Consider the following 15,237-nt stretch of genomic DNA (forward strand, 5'->3'; position numbering starts at 1 on the left):
TTTTGAGACTACTCCATGGACAACCAAACTGGAGTCTCAGGCATTTTCCCTGCCCCATATGTACCTTATTAAGACCCTCCCTAAACCCCAAATGTGCGAGCCAAGAGGGGAAGAGGGAAGCCAGGTCTGAAATCCCTCCTCTGGGAGGTGGCCCAGGACACCTGGCCCTGGATGTTCATAGAGAGAGGATGGGGTGCTGATGAGAGAGACCTGGGCTCAGGGCCAGACAGCCAGGAGACTCCCCTCTCTGAGCTCAGAGTTCTCACTTGTCAAATGCGCACCCTCCTAGGACCACGCTCACAGCAGGAGTGCTGGGCGTGCCTGTGTCATTTCACTCTGCTCTGAGGCACCCGTCTGGGAGGTGAGCTGATGTGACACCCAGCCTCAGTCACTCACCCATCTGTGTCCATGCCAGGGCTGCAGGATCCCACTGAGGCGTGACGCTGACATATGCACAGTCCTGCAGCCTTTCCCGGCCATGTGCACAATGACCAGAATCTGGGGGAAAAGTCTTATTAAATAAAAATCCCAAACAAATATGAACATACTCAGTATAAAAGTATCTCATTTATTTTCTCTATTCTAATTTGAGAGAATACCTCTGAGTTCATCAAGTGCCTGTGTAGTCCCTGGGGGGCGCTCTTGAGTCATGGAAAAGTAAACAGTTTGTTTACTTCAAACCTTCTTATTGTGAAACATAATACGTATAGAAAAAGTACACAGAACAAAATTTTACAATGCAATGGATTATTCAACAGTAATCACATACAACCATACCCATGTCTAGTAAGATAATCTATTTTAGTATTTCAAAGACTCATGCTTCCTTCCATCACTACCCTCGGTCTTCCCCCAAAACACAGGCACAATCCTGGTGTCTGACAGTCTAATTTCGTTTTAGCTGTTTTTGGATTTTATATACATGAATTCATACACTAGATCTTCTTGGGTATCTTGGTCAACACATTTGTGAGATTTAACTATGTTGTTGCATGTAAGTGACATTTGCACATTTTTATTGCTTTTTTTGGGTCAAATTTTTCACACACTCGTTAGTGGACATTTGTGTGGTTCCTGTTTGACGCTGCTGTAAATGTTCTTGTACTTGTCTTGGCGCTCAGGTCCGTGCACGACCATCAAATGCACGTGTGAGAGCGGAATTGCTTTGTCATAGAATTTCGTACGTTAACCTTTAGCAAATACTGATATCGACCCTGATATCAGTTTCCCCACATTAAACCCAGCATATATGGGGTTAAAACCAAAACACCCATTCCCTGCTTACTCTCTGGCTTCGTGGCTCCTGAATCCACCATCCTCCATGGAGACAGACACTGTCAAGGACAAGCACCTGGACTATCTCCTCCCGCAAAGAGATACGGGCTGGTGGGAAAGCTGCTGACCAGCAAGGTCATGAGCTCCCTCCTGTCTGCAAGTGTCTCAAGGCCAAAGACAGGCTGGTGGGAAAGCTCCAACCAGCAAGGCCATATGCTCCCCCTCCCCTACCTAAAGCCCCAAATGAAAACCTTTCCTTTTAGCTTTTCGGGGAGTTTGGGATTTCAGCGTTAGCTGCCCTCTCTCCTTGCTCCGCGCTGTGCAAAAATAAAATTCCTACTTTCTTCCACCACACCCGGTGTCAGAGATTGGCTTGCTGCGCAACAGGTGAGCGAACTCACTTCAGGTTCGGTAACAATACTGCCAAATTTGTCGCCAGAGTTGACCAATTTACATTCCAAGTAATAGTGAATGGGTATTGCCATGTATCTTCCATCCCCAAACTTGGCAGTTAGCGCTGTTTTGACGTTAGCTGTATACAAGGGTTTGTAGTAATATCACATGGGGTTTTCTTTTGCATTTTCCTAGTTGCTGTCGAGTTTGGGGATTTTTCCTTGTACTAATAGCCTTTCATATTCTCCTTTGTGATATGTTAGTTCAAATTTCTTCCCCAATTTTTTTTCTGAAGTTTTTTTCTCTCTTTATAAGAGTTATGTCTGTGTTCAGGATATGAGCTCTTTCTGAAATATATCTGTGACAAATTATTTCCCACACTGGATCTTGACTTTTTTTTTTGAGGGATAGAGTGCTTAGTTTTAACGTAGTCTAACTACTTTAACTAAGTAGTTGAGTTTATCAATTGTGCTGGTTCAGAAGTGTAAACATTCTCCAGAGAAAGGCATCTCATATTATCCTCTAAGACATTTATTTTTTTTCACTTTAGTTTCATCTTTTTCTTTAGAGGGAATCTAATTTTTTAAGTCAATTTTTATTGAGTTTATGATAGTTTACAAACGTGTGAGATTTCAGTTGTACATTATTGTTTGTCAGTCGTGTTGTAGCTGCACCCCTTCACCCTTTGTGCCCACCCCCATCCCCCTTTCCCCTGGTAACCACTAATCTGTTCTCTCTGTCTACATGTTTAAATTCCTCATATGAGTGGAGTCATACAGAGACCATCTTTCTCTATCTGGCTTATTTCACTTAATGCAATACCCTCAAGGTCCATCCATGTTGTTGTGAATGGGACGATTTTATCCTTTTTATGGCTGAGTAGTATTCCATTGTATATATATACACCATATCTTCTTTATCCAATCGTCACTTGATGGGCACTTAGGTTGCTTCCACATCTTGGCTATTTTAAATAATGCTGCAATGAACATGGGGGTGCATGGGACTTTTGGAATTGATGACTTCAAGCTCTTTGGATAGATACCTAGTAGTGGGATGGCTGGGTCATATGGTAGTTCTATTTTTAATCTTTTGAGAAATCTCCATACTGTTTTCCATAGTGGCTGCACCAGTTTGCAGTCCCACCAGCAGTGTATGAGGGTTCCTTTTTCTCCACAACCTCTCCAACATTTGTTACTTTTTGTTTTGCTTATTTTGCCATTCTAATGGGTGTAAGGTGATATCTTAGTGTAGTTTTGATTTGCATTTCCCTGATGATCAGTGATGATGAACATCTTTTCATGTGCTTATTGGCCATCCATATATCTTCTTTGGAGAAATGTCTGTTCATGTCTCCTGCCCATTTTTTTATTGGGTTTGATTTTTTGTTGTTGAGTTGTGTGAGTTCTTTATGTATTACGGAGATTAACTGTTTGTCAGATATATTACTTGCAAATATTTTTTCCCAATTAGTGGGTTGTTTTTTTGTTTCAATCCTGTTTTCCCTTGCCTTGAAGAAGCTCTTTAGTCTGATGAAGTCCCATTTGTTTATTCTTTCTATTGTTTCCCTTGTCTGAGAAGACATGGTGTCCGAAAAAATCCTTTTAATACTGATGGCAAAGAGTGTACTGCCTATATTTTCTTCCAGAAATTTTATGGTTTCAGGTCTTACCTTTAGGTCTTTGATCCGTTTTGAGTTTGTTTTTGTGAATGGTGAAAAGGAATGGTCAATTTTCATTCTTTTACATGTGGCTTTCCAGTTTTCACGGCACCATTTGTTGAAAAGACTTTCTTTTCTCCATTGTATGCCCTCAGCTTCTTTGTCAAAGATTAACTCTCCATAGATGTGTGGTTTTATTTCTGGGCTTTCAATTCTGTTCCATTGATCTGTGCACCTGTTTTTGTACCAGTACCATGCTGTTTTGATTACTGTAGCTTTGTAGTATGTTTTGAAGTCAGGGATTGTGATGCCTCCAGCTGTGTTCTTTTTTCACAGGATTGCTTTAGCAATTCAGGGTCTTTTCTTGCCCCATATGAATTTTAGGGTTCTTTGTTCTATTTCTGTAAAGAATGTCATTGAGATTCTGATTGGGATTGCGTTGAATCTGTAGACTGCTTTAGCTAGTATGGACATTTTAACTATGTTTATTCTTTCAATCCATGTACATAGAATGTCTTTCCATCTCTTTATGTTGTCATCCATTTCTTTCAGGAAAGCCTTGTAGTTTTCGTTGTATAGGTCTTTCACTTCCTTAGTCAAATTCTCCCCAAGGTATTTTATTCTTTTTGTTACGATTGTGAATGGTACTGTGTTCTTTAGTTCTTTTTCTGTTAGTGTATTATTAGAGTATATAAATGCTACTGATTTATGTAAGTTGATTTTATACCCTGCAACTTTGTTGTAGTTGTTGATTATTTCTAAATGTTTTCCAATGGATTCTTTGAGGTTTTCTATATATAAGATCATGTCATCTGCAAACAGCGAGAGTTTCACTTCTTACCTCCCTATTTGGATTCCTTTTATTCCTTTCTCTTGCCTAATTGCTCTGGCCAAAACCTCCAGTACTATGTTGAATAAGAGTGGTGATAGAAGGCATCCTTGTCTCATTCCTGTTTTCAGGGGGATGGTGCTCAGTTTTTGCACATTGAGTATGATGTTGGCTGTGGGTTTGTCATATATGGCCTTTATTATGTTGAGGTAATTTCATTATATCCCCATTTTGTTCAGAGTTTTTATCATAAATGGCTGTTGGATCTTGTCAAATGCTTTCTCTGCATCTATTGAGATGATCATGTGGTTTTTATTCCTCAATTTGTTGATGTCATGTATCACGTTGATTGATTTGCCGTTGTTGAACTATCCCTGTGTCCCTGGTATGAATCCCACTCGATCATGATGTGTGATCCTTTTGATGAATTGCTGAATGTGAGTTGCCAAAATTTTGTTGAGAATTTTTGCATCTATGTTCATCAGCTATATTGGCCTGTAGTTCTCCTTTTTCATGCTGTCCTTGTCAGGCTTTGGTATCAGTGTGATGTTGGCCTTGTAGAATGTGTTAGGAAGTGTTCCATCCTCCCTAATTTTTTGAAATAGCTTGAAAAGCATAGGTATTAAATCTTCTCTGAAAGTTTGGTAGAATTCCCCAGGAAAGCCATCTGGTCCTGGGGTTTTATTCTTTGGGATGCTTTTGATTACTGTTTCAATCTCTTTACTTGTGATTGGTCTGTTCAGATTGTCTGCTTCTTCTTGATTTAGCTTTGGGAGATTGTTAAGAGTCTAAGAATTTATCCATTTCCTCTAGGTTATCCATTTTGTTGGCATATAGTTTTTCGCAGTATTCTCTTATAATCCGTTGTATTTCTGTGCAGTCTGTTATTTCTCCTCTTTCATTTCTGATTTTGTTTGTTTGAGCTTTTTCTCTTTTTTGCTTTGTAAGTCTGGCTAGGGGTTTGTCAATTTTATTTATCTTCTCAAAGAACCAGCTCTTTGTTTCATTGATCCTTTCTACTGCCTTTTTGGTTTCAATAGCATTTATGTCTGCTCTGATTTTTATTATTTCTCTCCTTCTGCTGACTTTGGGCTTTGTTCTTCTTTCTCTAATTCAGTTAGGTGTAATTTGAGATTGTTGATTTGGGATTTTTCTTGTTTGTTAAGATGTGTCTGTATTGCGATCAATTTCCCTCTTAATACAGCTTTTGCTGTATCCCATATGAGTTGGTATGGCATGTTATCATTTTCATTTGTCTCCAGATGTTTTTTGATTTCTTCTTTAATTTCTTCAAGGATCCATTGCATGTTCAATAGCATATTGTTTCATCTCCACATCTTTGTCCCTTTCTCAGCTTTTTTCTTGTAATTAATTTCTAGCTCTATAGTATTATGATTGGAGAAGATGCTTGTTATTATTTCATTTTTTTTTTAATTTATAGAGGCTTGCCTTGTTTCCCAACATATGGTCCATCCTTGAGAATGTTCCATGTGCACTTGAGAAGAATGTGTATTCTGCTGTTTTTGGATGGAGTTTTCTATATATGTCTATTAAGTCCAACTGTTTTAGCTTTTCATTTAATTCCACTGTTTCCATGTTGATTTTCTGTCTGGATGATCTATCCAATGATGTGAGTGGGCTGTTGAGGTCCCCTACTATTATTATGTTATTTTTGATATCTTCTTTTACGTTTGTTAAGAGTTGCTTTATGAACTTTGGAGCTCCTGTGTTGGGTGCATAGATATTTATAAGCATTATTTCTTCTTGATGTAGTGTCCCTTTGATCATTATATACTGACCCTCTATTTCTCTCTTTACCTGCTTTATCTTGAAATCTACTTTGTCTGGTATAAATATTGCGACGCCTGCTTTCTTTTGTTTGCCATTAGCTTGGAGTATCGTCTTCCACCCCTTCACTCGGAGCCTGTATTTGTCATTGGAGCTGAGGTGTGTTTCCTGGAGGCAACAAATTGTTGGATCTTTTTCTTTAATCCATCTTGCCACTCTGTGTCTTTTTATTGGAGAGTTCAATCCATTCACATTGAGGGTGATTATTGATGCATGAGGGCTTAATGCTGTCATTCTGTCACTAATTTTCTGATTTTCCTGCGTTTCCTTTGCTTCTCATCCTGTTTTAGCCTACCCTTTGACTTCTGCAGTTTCTTATGCTGGGTTTCTTAGCTTTTTACTTATTTATTTTTTGTGTCTCTGTTCTGTTTTTTAGTTTAGTGGGTACCCTGAAGTTTGTATTCAGAATCTCGTGTATAACATAGTCCATTTTCTGGTGGTCTCTTATTTCCTTAGCCTAGACTGATTCAGTCCCTTTCCCCCTCCCCTCCATCTCTTATTCCAACTTGTGTTGTGAGTTTGTGGTTAAAGTGACAAGATTGTCTTTGCTTTTGGTGTTTTCCTTCCCTTTATCCTAATGCTATAGTTGAATATTTGCTATCCTATTCTGATTCTATCTATGTGTCTCCCTACTCTGGTTTTGTGACCACTTTCTCCCTTTTTTTCTTTTTTCAGGTATGAGGGCCTTCTTGAGGATTTCTTGTAGAGGGGCTCTCATGGCTACAAAGTCCCTTAGCTTTTGTTTGTCTGGGAAAGATTTAATTTCTCCCTCCTATCTGAAGGATATTTTTTGCTGGATAGAGTATTCTTGGCTGAAGATTTTTATCTTTTAAAGTTTTGAATACGTCATTCCAATCTCTCCTAGCTTGTAAGGTTTCTGCAGAGAAATCTGCTGAAAGTCTGATACAGGTTCCTTGTAGGTTCTTTTCTTCTGCCTTGCTGCCCTGAGTATTCTTTCTTTGTCATTCATTTTTGCCATACTACTATATGACTTGCAGTAGGTCTTTTCACATTGACATATCTAGGAGATCTGAAATCTTCCTCCACACACATTTCTCTCTCATTCCCTAGATTTGGGAAGTTCTCTATTATTTCTTTGAGCAAGCTTTCTGCTCCATTCTCCTTTTCTTTGCCTTCGGGGATATCTATAATTCTTATGTTGCATTTCCTGATTGAGTCAGCTATTTCTTGGAGATTTTCTTCATTTCTTTTTAGTCTTAGTTCTCTCTCTTCCTCTGTCTGGAGCCATTCAACCTGTCTATCTTCGATTATGCTAATTTGCTCCTCTAGGGCGTCCACACGGGCATTCAGGGAATCCATATTTTGTTTTATCTGATCAACTGTATTTTTCATCTCTAGTATTTCTGATTGATTCTTCTTTATAGTTTCAATCTCTTCTGTGAAGTAACTCCAGAACTCGTTGACTTGTTTCTCTACATTTTCCTTTACCTCATTGAGTTTTCTGACTATAGCTATTCTGAATCATTGTCATTTAGTTTATTTATTTCCAAGTCCTCAGGACATAATTCTGTGTTTTTATTGTTTTCCTTCTGGTCTGGAGCTTTTATGAATTGTTTGACGCTAGAAGTACGGTTTTTCTTCAGTGATATTATTCAGTTGCAGTTACAGCCTGTTGCCATTAGGTGGGGTGGGTTGAGAACCGTGTCTTCTGAGCCCTCCGCCTTCAGCCGAGATGGCCGGCACAGCGCCGGTTGGGGTGGCGGCACTTTCTCTTGCCTGCAGACCCAGGTTTCCCAATCAGCTCTCACTATCTGGTCTCCTGGGTCTTGGCTAGATGAGGTCACCCCAGGCAAAAGCTTTCACCCTGTTAGAGGGCTTCCCTCCAGGCTGCAAGGGCACTAGGGAATCCTGGGTGATCCTGCGGACACACATCCCCCCCCCCCCCCCCCGCCCCACTCCTTCCCTCACCCCCGCGATCCCAGTCGTTAGGGGAGGGAGCAAAGATCTCTCTTACCATGTTCCAGCTCCTGCGGGGGGGGGGGGGGGGGGGGGGGGGTGGTGCTCCAGCCTCTCCACCCTCCGTCATTTTGCTGCTGTGGGTTTCCGAGGATTCCTGTGCTATTAGGATATTTTTTGTTGGAATATGGTTGCTCCTTTGTGTTGTATGTTGGAGGGGAGAGAGTCCGGGCAAGCTCACTCTGCCATGATGCTGACGTCACTCTAGAGGGAACCTAATTTGCAGAATAGTTTGAGTCTGAGAAAATCACACATTTTTTCTTAGTAGTAGTGACTTGGACTAAAGCCACTTATTGAAAACGCTGTTCTTTCTTCACTTCTTGACAATGCCATTTTTTCCTATAAATGAAGTAAACCTCCATATGTTGGTCTGTTTCTTTGCTCTCTTGGCTGATTTGTTGGTCAGATTTCCTTACTGTTAATTTTTGTAGGTTTGAGATAAGCATTGCCTTCCATTAGAGTTGGTCCTTTATGTTCCCATGTAAGTTTTAAATTCAGTTGGTCTGGTCACACACACACACACACACTTATAACTGCAAACATATACATAGGTGGGATTTTGATTGGGATGACAAAATCTATAAACTATTACAGGTAAAAATGAAACTTACAGTGATTGACTATTCAAATTCATACCATGCTTCTGTTTATGTAGGTCCTCTTTAATTTCTTCTTTTTATGTAACTTTTGCATAAAAATTGTATGTATTTAAGGCATACAGCAGGATGATTTGATACAATGTATATACATTATGTACTATATATACTGTGTATACTATATAGTGAAATGATTCCTATGGTCATGCTAATTAATATTCCATCTCCTCACAAAGGTACCATTTTTTTGCGTGTGATGAGAGCACCTGAGGTCTACTCTCTCAGCACATTTCCAGTGTTCACCACAGTATTATTAACTATAGTCATCATGCTGTACATTAGACCTCAAGACTTGTTCGTTCCATGTAACTGCAGCTCTGTGCCATTTGACCCACATCTCCCACTCCCCACCTCCCCGCCCCTGGTTATGCCATCCACTCTCTGCTTCTATGTACTTGACATTTTTAGATTCTATGTATAAGTGAGATCGTGTGGTTTTCCCAGAAAGCTTTGCTTTTGCCTTTGTTTCTTTTGGGCCAACAAACAACCAACAGAAACCTACTTTCTCCCTAGAGAGATTTTGAAAACCAGTTAAGGGTCCAAGCCCCTCACTTGCTTTGCACAAGCTGAAGCCCAAGGATAGCAACATGCCTTCTCAAGATTCCAGGTAGGCTGACCAACCTCCTAGTTTGCACAGCACTGAGAAGTTTCTGGGACACAGGACTTTCAGTCCTAAAACATGGACAGGCTGGGGAAAACTGTGGTGTATCAGTCACCCTAAAAGTTGGAGAGGCCTTGGTTACATTTGGCCAATGCACGTCTTTGTCTGTGTTCACACAGATTACAAGGTGGTCTTGCTTATGTCTCATCCCATGACTGTCACAGAATGGCCTTGTCTGATGTCAGTATGTTGTGACATTGTGGATGTTCCACAGGAGAACACCAAGGCCTGGCTGTGAGTGCCAGTCTCTGTGTGTCCAGGGCTGCTTCTCTCTTTCTCACATCAGAGTCACCCACAGTGTTCTCACTCCAAGTCTGTGAGTCCTCTTGGGGCCACAACAACTGGGATCTCACTGTCCATTTCACACATAAGGAGTGTCACCCTCAGAAGGCCCTGTAAATGATCCATGATGTAGCTGGGATCACACCCACATGTCCAGACCGTGAGTTTCCATCTGCAGTCACCTGCACACTCACAGCAGCACAGATGCTGGTGGGAAAGAGGAACCACTCACACTGAAAGTTTCCCCTAATGACTCTGAGGGATCCTGAAAGTTTTCTTTTTTCCAACACTCACATCCAATCTTCTGCTAATGAGCATCGATTCCCCAGGTGGTGCCCAGGAACCTCCAGAGACTGCAAGGGGAAGGGGCTTTCAATTACTCAGCTGTCTCAGCTTCCTCAGTTCTTTCCCTGCCTCTCCATTTCCACAGGGCTTTCAGAAGGCTGTGTGGGAGACTGAAGGGGAAGATAGAGAGAGAGGGAGATGGGACATTATTATTCTCAGGGATACTGCTTGAGAAAGTGCTGGGATCCAAGAATTTGTACATGCGCTGCTAGGAATTATGTTCTTCTTCTCCTCTATGTTCAAGAGCAGCCTGAATCCTGTTTGTGTGTGGTCTCTTCATGGAAGGAAAGGATGAAGTTCCTGGATTAGACCCTTCTAGGTCCAGGTGTGTGGCTGGGTATGGGAGAAGTGTGGGAAGAGGATGTTGCATCCATACATCTTTATCTCTTCATCCATCCATCCATCCATCCACGCACCCATTCATCCATCCACACATCCATTCATTCATCATCCGGCCATGCTTCCATCCTTCCATCTCCAACCTGTTCCCTCTCCCTGGTATGCTCTTCCTTCTCCCTCTTTGCCATGTTGACAGGGTCAATTTTTCTCCCAACATTCTTCCATCAGTTCCTTGGGAAGCATTTTTGTCCTCTCAGATTAGGGCAGGGTCACTTTCACTCATGTCAGAAACTCAAATTCCTACAGGCGCCAGGCAGATACTGTAGTGTTCTCATTGTGCTGTCTCATCCTACACACATATCCCCCTGCATCCCCTTCAAATGACAGTATTCAATTTGGGTGTCAGGTCACAGGAGGAGATAAAGGTATACAGACATTTTCTCCTCCATGTTAAAAAAATTGCTGCATGCCCACTGTTCTTTCCCTCACTGTAGCACACTCACTGCTCCCGTCCCACTTACTGCCTCCATCAAACTTGCTTCCCCCTCATTTTCATTTAACAATGCATTAGAAATCTATTTGTATCAGTATAAAAAGTTGCCTTATTCTGTTCCTTTCTGCATAGTATTTTGTGTTATGGACGGATCATAATTTTTTTTACCTGGTCTCAAATTTATAGATATTGAGATAGTTTTCCATCTTCCGGAATATAAACTAGTACTTAACATTTTTTAAAATTGTGTTTGAAACTAGTCCTATTGATCTCTCATTTTGTGTGTGTGATCATATCCGTATGATGAATTCCTAGAAGTTGCAGGACTTGGTGAAGGATACATGCAGATACAGTTTCTCAGGGAAGGGAGAGCAGTGGGAACAGAGCAAAGTCTTTGGTCGTTCCAGGAGCAGTGGGAGCTCCTGGTTGGTAAGGGAAAAGGTGGGAGAGCTTGTATTTATTCAGTGTTTAGGATGGACTTGGCCAGTCTCCTGCCTCACTGCTCTCCTCTCATTCAGTCCCCCAACTCACATCTACACATGGTGGGGGCAATTCTTCCCAGTTCCCGGATGAGGAGCTGAGACCATGAGCAGTGAAAAGACTTGGTGACAGTGACACCGGCTTCCAGAGCGTGGTGACTCTTCCTGTGAGGTAGGGGCCATGATCAGTCCCCTTGCCAGACCCTTTTCCTTAAGGATGTTCAAATTCTTCACCAAGGACAAAACCCAGCACAATCTGCATACCTTTCCTCCCCAGTCCCCACGATACCCCACTTCAGGGTTGGGGGGTTTGTTTGGTAATTTATTTACATGCTTGTTGGCTATAATCTCGTCTCCACTCCAACTGGAATTATTTTGATTTCAGGCACGTTAACTTCTTTACTGCTTGTCTCTGTACCTGGAACAAAGTCTTGGGAAATGGGTGTTAAACATTTGTTGAAGTAATGTTGAATGAATAAACGGCAGGGCATGCTATTTTTCTTTTAGATTTCCTTTATACCTCACCTTTGTTATTAATATTATTCTTAATATCTAGCTTTAACCTATGCTGAGGGATTTCCCTGCTTGTTAATTATCCTAAGGAAATAATCTTACAAGTGTGCAAAGATGTGTATATAATAATACTTAAGGAAGTATTACTTATTGTAGTTAAAAATGGAAGTAATCTAAAATTTCAAAAGTATGGATTAAATACATAAACCACGACACACCTGTTGATGCCTTGAACTACAACATGATTTGAAAGGATTATGTAAGTCTGATTCATTTATATGGAAATATATCAATGCTAGCTTGGTAAGTGAAGAACAGCAGGTAACAAGATAGGATGAAATATACATTTCTGTTTTGCTTCTGCGTATGCATTTGTGCCTGTGTGTCTCCATGATTTTGTGCAGCCACAAATAGATTGCAAATGAGTTATAGTGAAATTATTAACAGTTGGAAATAGCTGGTAATGGACTCATGGGTTTTGTTCTATCTTTGCAGTATTTTTTTCCATTTCTGCAAGTTTTTAGACATGATTAATTGAACATTGGGGATAATTAATAAAATAAATAGTCGCCTTTATTTTGCATCTACAACATGGCAGCCTCTGTGCTTGGTACTTCTTAAGCATATTGCAAGTAATCCTCCCAACATCCCTGTGAGGAAGATTCTTTAATTATTCTGATTTTACAGATGAACTCAGGATCCTGACTAGGCTTTTACAAGTTTACACAGCAACTGAGTGACAGAGCTAGGATTTAAACTCTGGCAAAAGTGACACCTGAGGATCACCCAGAACTATCTCCATTCTGGGCGTGATTACAGGAATCTATACATATGTTAAAACTCACAGAGCTGCAAAACCAGTGAGTTTTATGTATATTAATTTAAAGCTTAAAAATGTAAGTTAGTTCTCTTAAAGAATTAATAAATGAATGATGTAGGAGGAAAGAAAGCTGTCTGCATATCCCACACTTGAGAGGAAGAAGAGTTCTGTTCCATCATGACACATAAACACAAATGTGGACACCAAGCAGACAGCTCAACAGGCGAATCAGGCCAGAAGGAAAGGTTCTACAGCTTCAGCATGATGGTAAATGGCAGCTGACACACATATTCAGTGTCCCAGAGACTGTGATAAGTAAGCTGGAGAGAGTCCACATCAGAATAGGGCAGGTCCACATCCCGTCTCTAAATGATTTTAAATGTTTTCATTGCTAAATGGGAGCCAATTAAAGAACAAATGTGAGCCAAACTTAGAACACTAGGGTTTTCCAATTTTCCCTTAGGCTGTCAACCTTGTGAGGGCAGAACCTGTTTCCCTTGTTTCCCATTGTAATTCTCTTCCCTGGGATAAAGCCTGGACCTAGTTAGTAGCTGTTCAAGAATGTTTGTTGAATGAGTAAATGAATCCTTTAGAGAAACAACGACTGAATGCATCCCTAAATGGATTCATGAGTGAATGACTCACTTATAAATGAGTGAAGGAAATAATCCACTATCCAGTATGTAAAATAGTCAACAAATGAATAATGCAATCCATCCCACAGCCCCTCAATCCATGAATCAATGAATGATTGTATAATTGAATTAGTCACTGAGTGCTGCTGAATGGTAGAAGGTATTAGGCAACGTTTCCAGGATCGGACACAGGATTGCAGGGTAAAGTGGCAGAAATCTGGACAGCAGTGTGCAGGAGCACATTCATGTTGGTGAATGAAAGAGTCAAACCTTATCTATATGAAGCTGCCAGTTTCTGAACACCCCCTGAAGATGATCCATATTTTCCCACCCAGCTAGAGTTTCAGCAGGAGCATGGACAGCCAGAACAGCACAGAAGAGGTCTACTTCCTTCTGCTTGGGTTCTCCCAGTACCCATGGGCTCAGACCATCTTCTTCTGCCTATTACTCATGTCCTACATCATCACCCTTTTTGGGAACAGCCTCATCTTGCTCCTGATCTACTGTGATACCCGGCTCCATACGCCCATGTACTTCTTCCTCAGCAACCTGTCCTTCCTGGACATGTGCTACACCACATGCAGTGTACCCCAGATGCTCATCAACTGCTTGGCAACCATTCCTGTTATCTCGCTAGGACATTGTTGGGTCCAGATGGCCACAGGACTTTATCTGGGTGGTGTTGAGTGTCTTCTACTAGCTGCCATGGCCTATGATCGCTGTGTGGCCATTGTTGACCCCCTGCGTTACTCTGTGCACATGGGACCCCAGCTTTGTGGCCTGTTGGCTGGGACTTCATGGACTGCAGCCTTCCTTCTGACTGTGGTCCCTGTGCTGACTATGCCCTTGGAGTTCTGTGGTCACCAGGTCATCAATCACTTCTCATGTGAGCTCCCAGCTCTGCTCAAGCTTGCCTGCTCTGACCTGAGGTTCTACGAGTCGTTAGTGGTGGGCACCGGTGCCTTGACCCTGCTGGCTCCTTTTTCCTTCATTGTGGGCTCCTATGGAAGAATCCTGATGGCTGTGATGCGGGTGCAGTCCATGCAGGGCCATGGCAAGGCTTTTTCCACATGTGGCTCACACCTGATTGTCGTGGTCCTCTTTTATGGCACGGCCATCTCCATGTATATGATGCCTCAGAACAAGACCATCCGTGACCGAGACAAGATCATCTCCATCTCCTATGGCGTCCTCACCCCCATGATGAACCCCCTCATCTACAGCCTGCGGAACAAGGACATGAAAGAGGCCTTCAGGAGGCTCTTGGGGAAAAAGATTGACCTTTAAGTTCTGATGTTGAGGGGAAAAGAAATAAACTATTATTTCAGAGTGTCTACTTCTCACTGGGAATAATGAATTATTCTTTTCAACATTTCTATTGAGAGTGTGTTATTCATGCACACACACACACACACACTCACTCACTCACATTTTGAAAGAGTAGTTCTATGCTACTGCCTCTACCAGGAAGAACAGGCAGTAGAACAAAGGAAGAAGTAGGCAGCCAAAGAATGAAGGAGGCTCATGTCCAGTAAGTGCGTGTATACCTCTGAAGTTCTCTGTAGTTGGAGGATAGAAAAACATGAATAGAGGTCCCCTTCACTTGTTGACCTACTCCACTCATGGCTGGTTTCATGCCTCAGTGGCCAGGCTCCAGGAAGAACTGACTGTAGCCTCCTCTGCTGCCTCTAGCTCACCATAAGAAGCCACGAATGGTGTGCGTATTACAAAGGCACTGGTATCGCTCCCTTAGTGGGCTCTGTGGATTTGGACTTTCCTGCCTGGATAGTGTCTCTCTGTCAAGAACTGTGAAAGATCTGGGATTTCACTCTACATATCAACTAGCCTGTTATGCGGATGCTGGTAGAAGACTAGAGAATTCTGAGTCAGAGAGAAAGGACTTGATTACTTGTGGTTTAAGTAGTAGTCAACACTTCATGCTATTTTACATCACTTCTTCATGTCCTCCAAGTTCCGTAGGGGTGACCCAGAGGACCTATGGTGGATGCCATCAATAGAGTTAGTTGTGTTA

General features: G+C 41.6%; 1 protein-coding gene across 1 annotated transcript; it reads left to right on the forward strand.

Annotated features, from left to right (window-relative positions):
* Positions 1-13,559: 13,559 nt before the first annotated feature.
* LOC106847382 (olfactory receptor 13H1-like) lies at positions 13,560-14,492 on the forward strand. Its single transcript, XM_014866636.2, has one exon. It carries the CDS (start codon positions 13,560-13,562, stop codon positions 14,490-14,492), a length of 933 nt encoding a protein of 310 aa, XP_014722122.2.
* Positions 14,493-15,237: the final 745 nt, after the last annotated feature.

This window comes from Equus asinus, chromosome 26 (genome assembly GCF_041296235.1).
Source record: "Equus asinus isolate D_3611 breed Donkey chromosome 26, EquAss-T2T_v2, whole genome shotgun sequence".
Classification (NCBI taxonomy): Eukaryota; Metazoa; Chordata; class Mammalia; order Perissodactyla; family Equidae; genus Equus; species Equus asinus.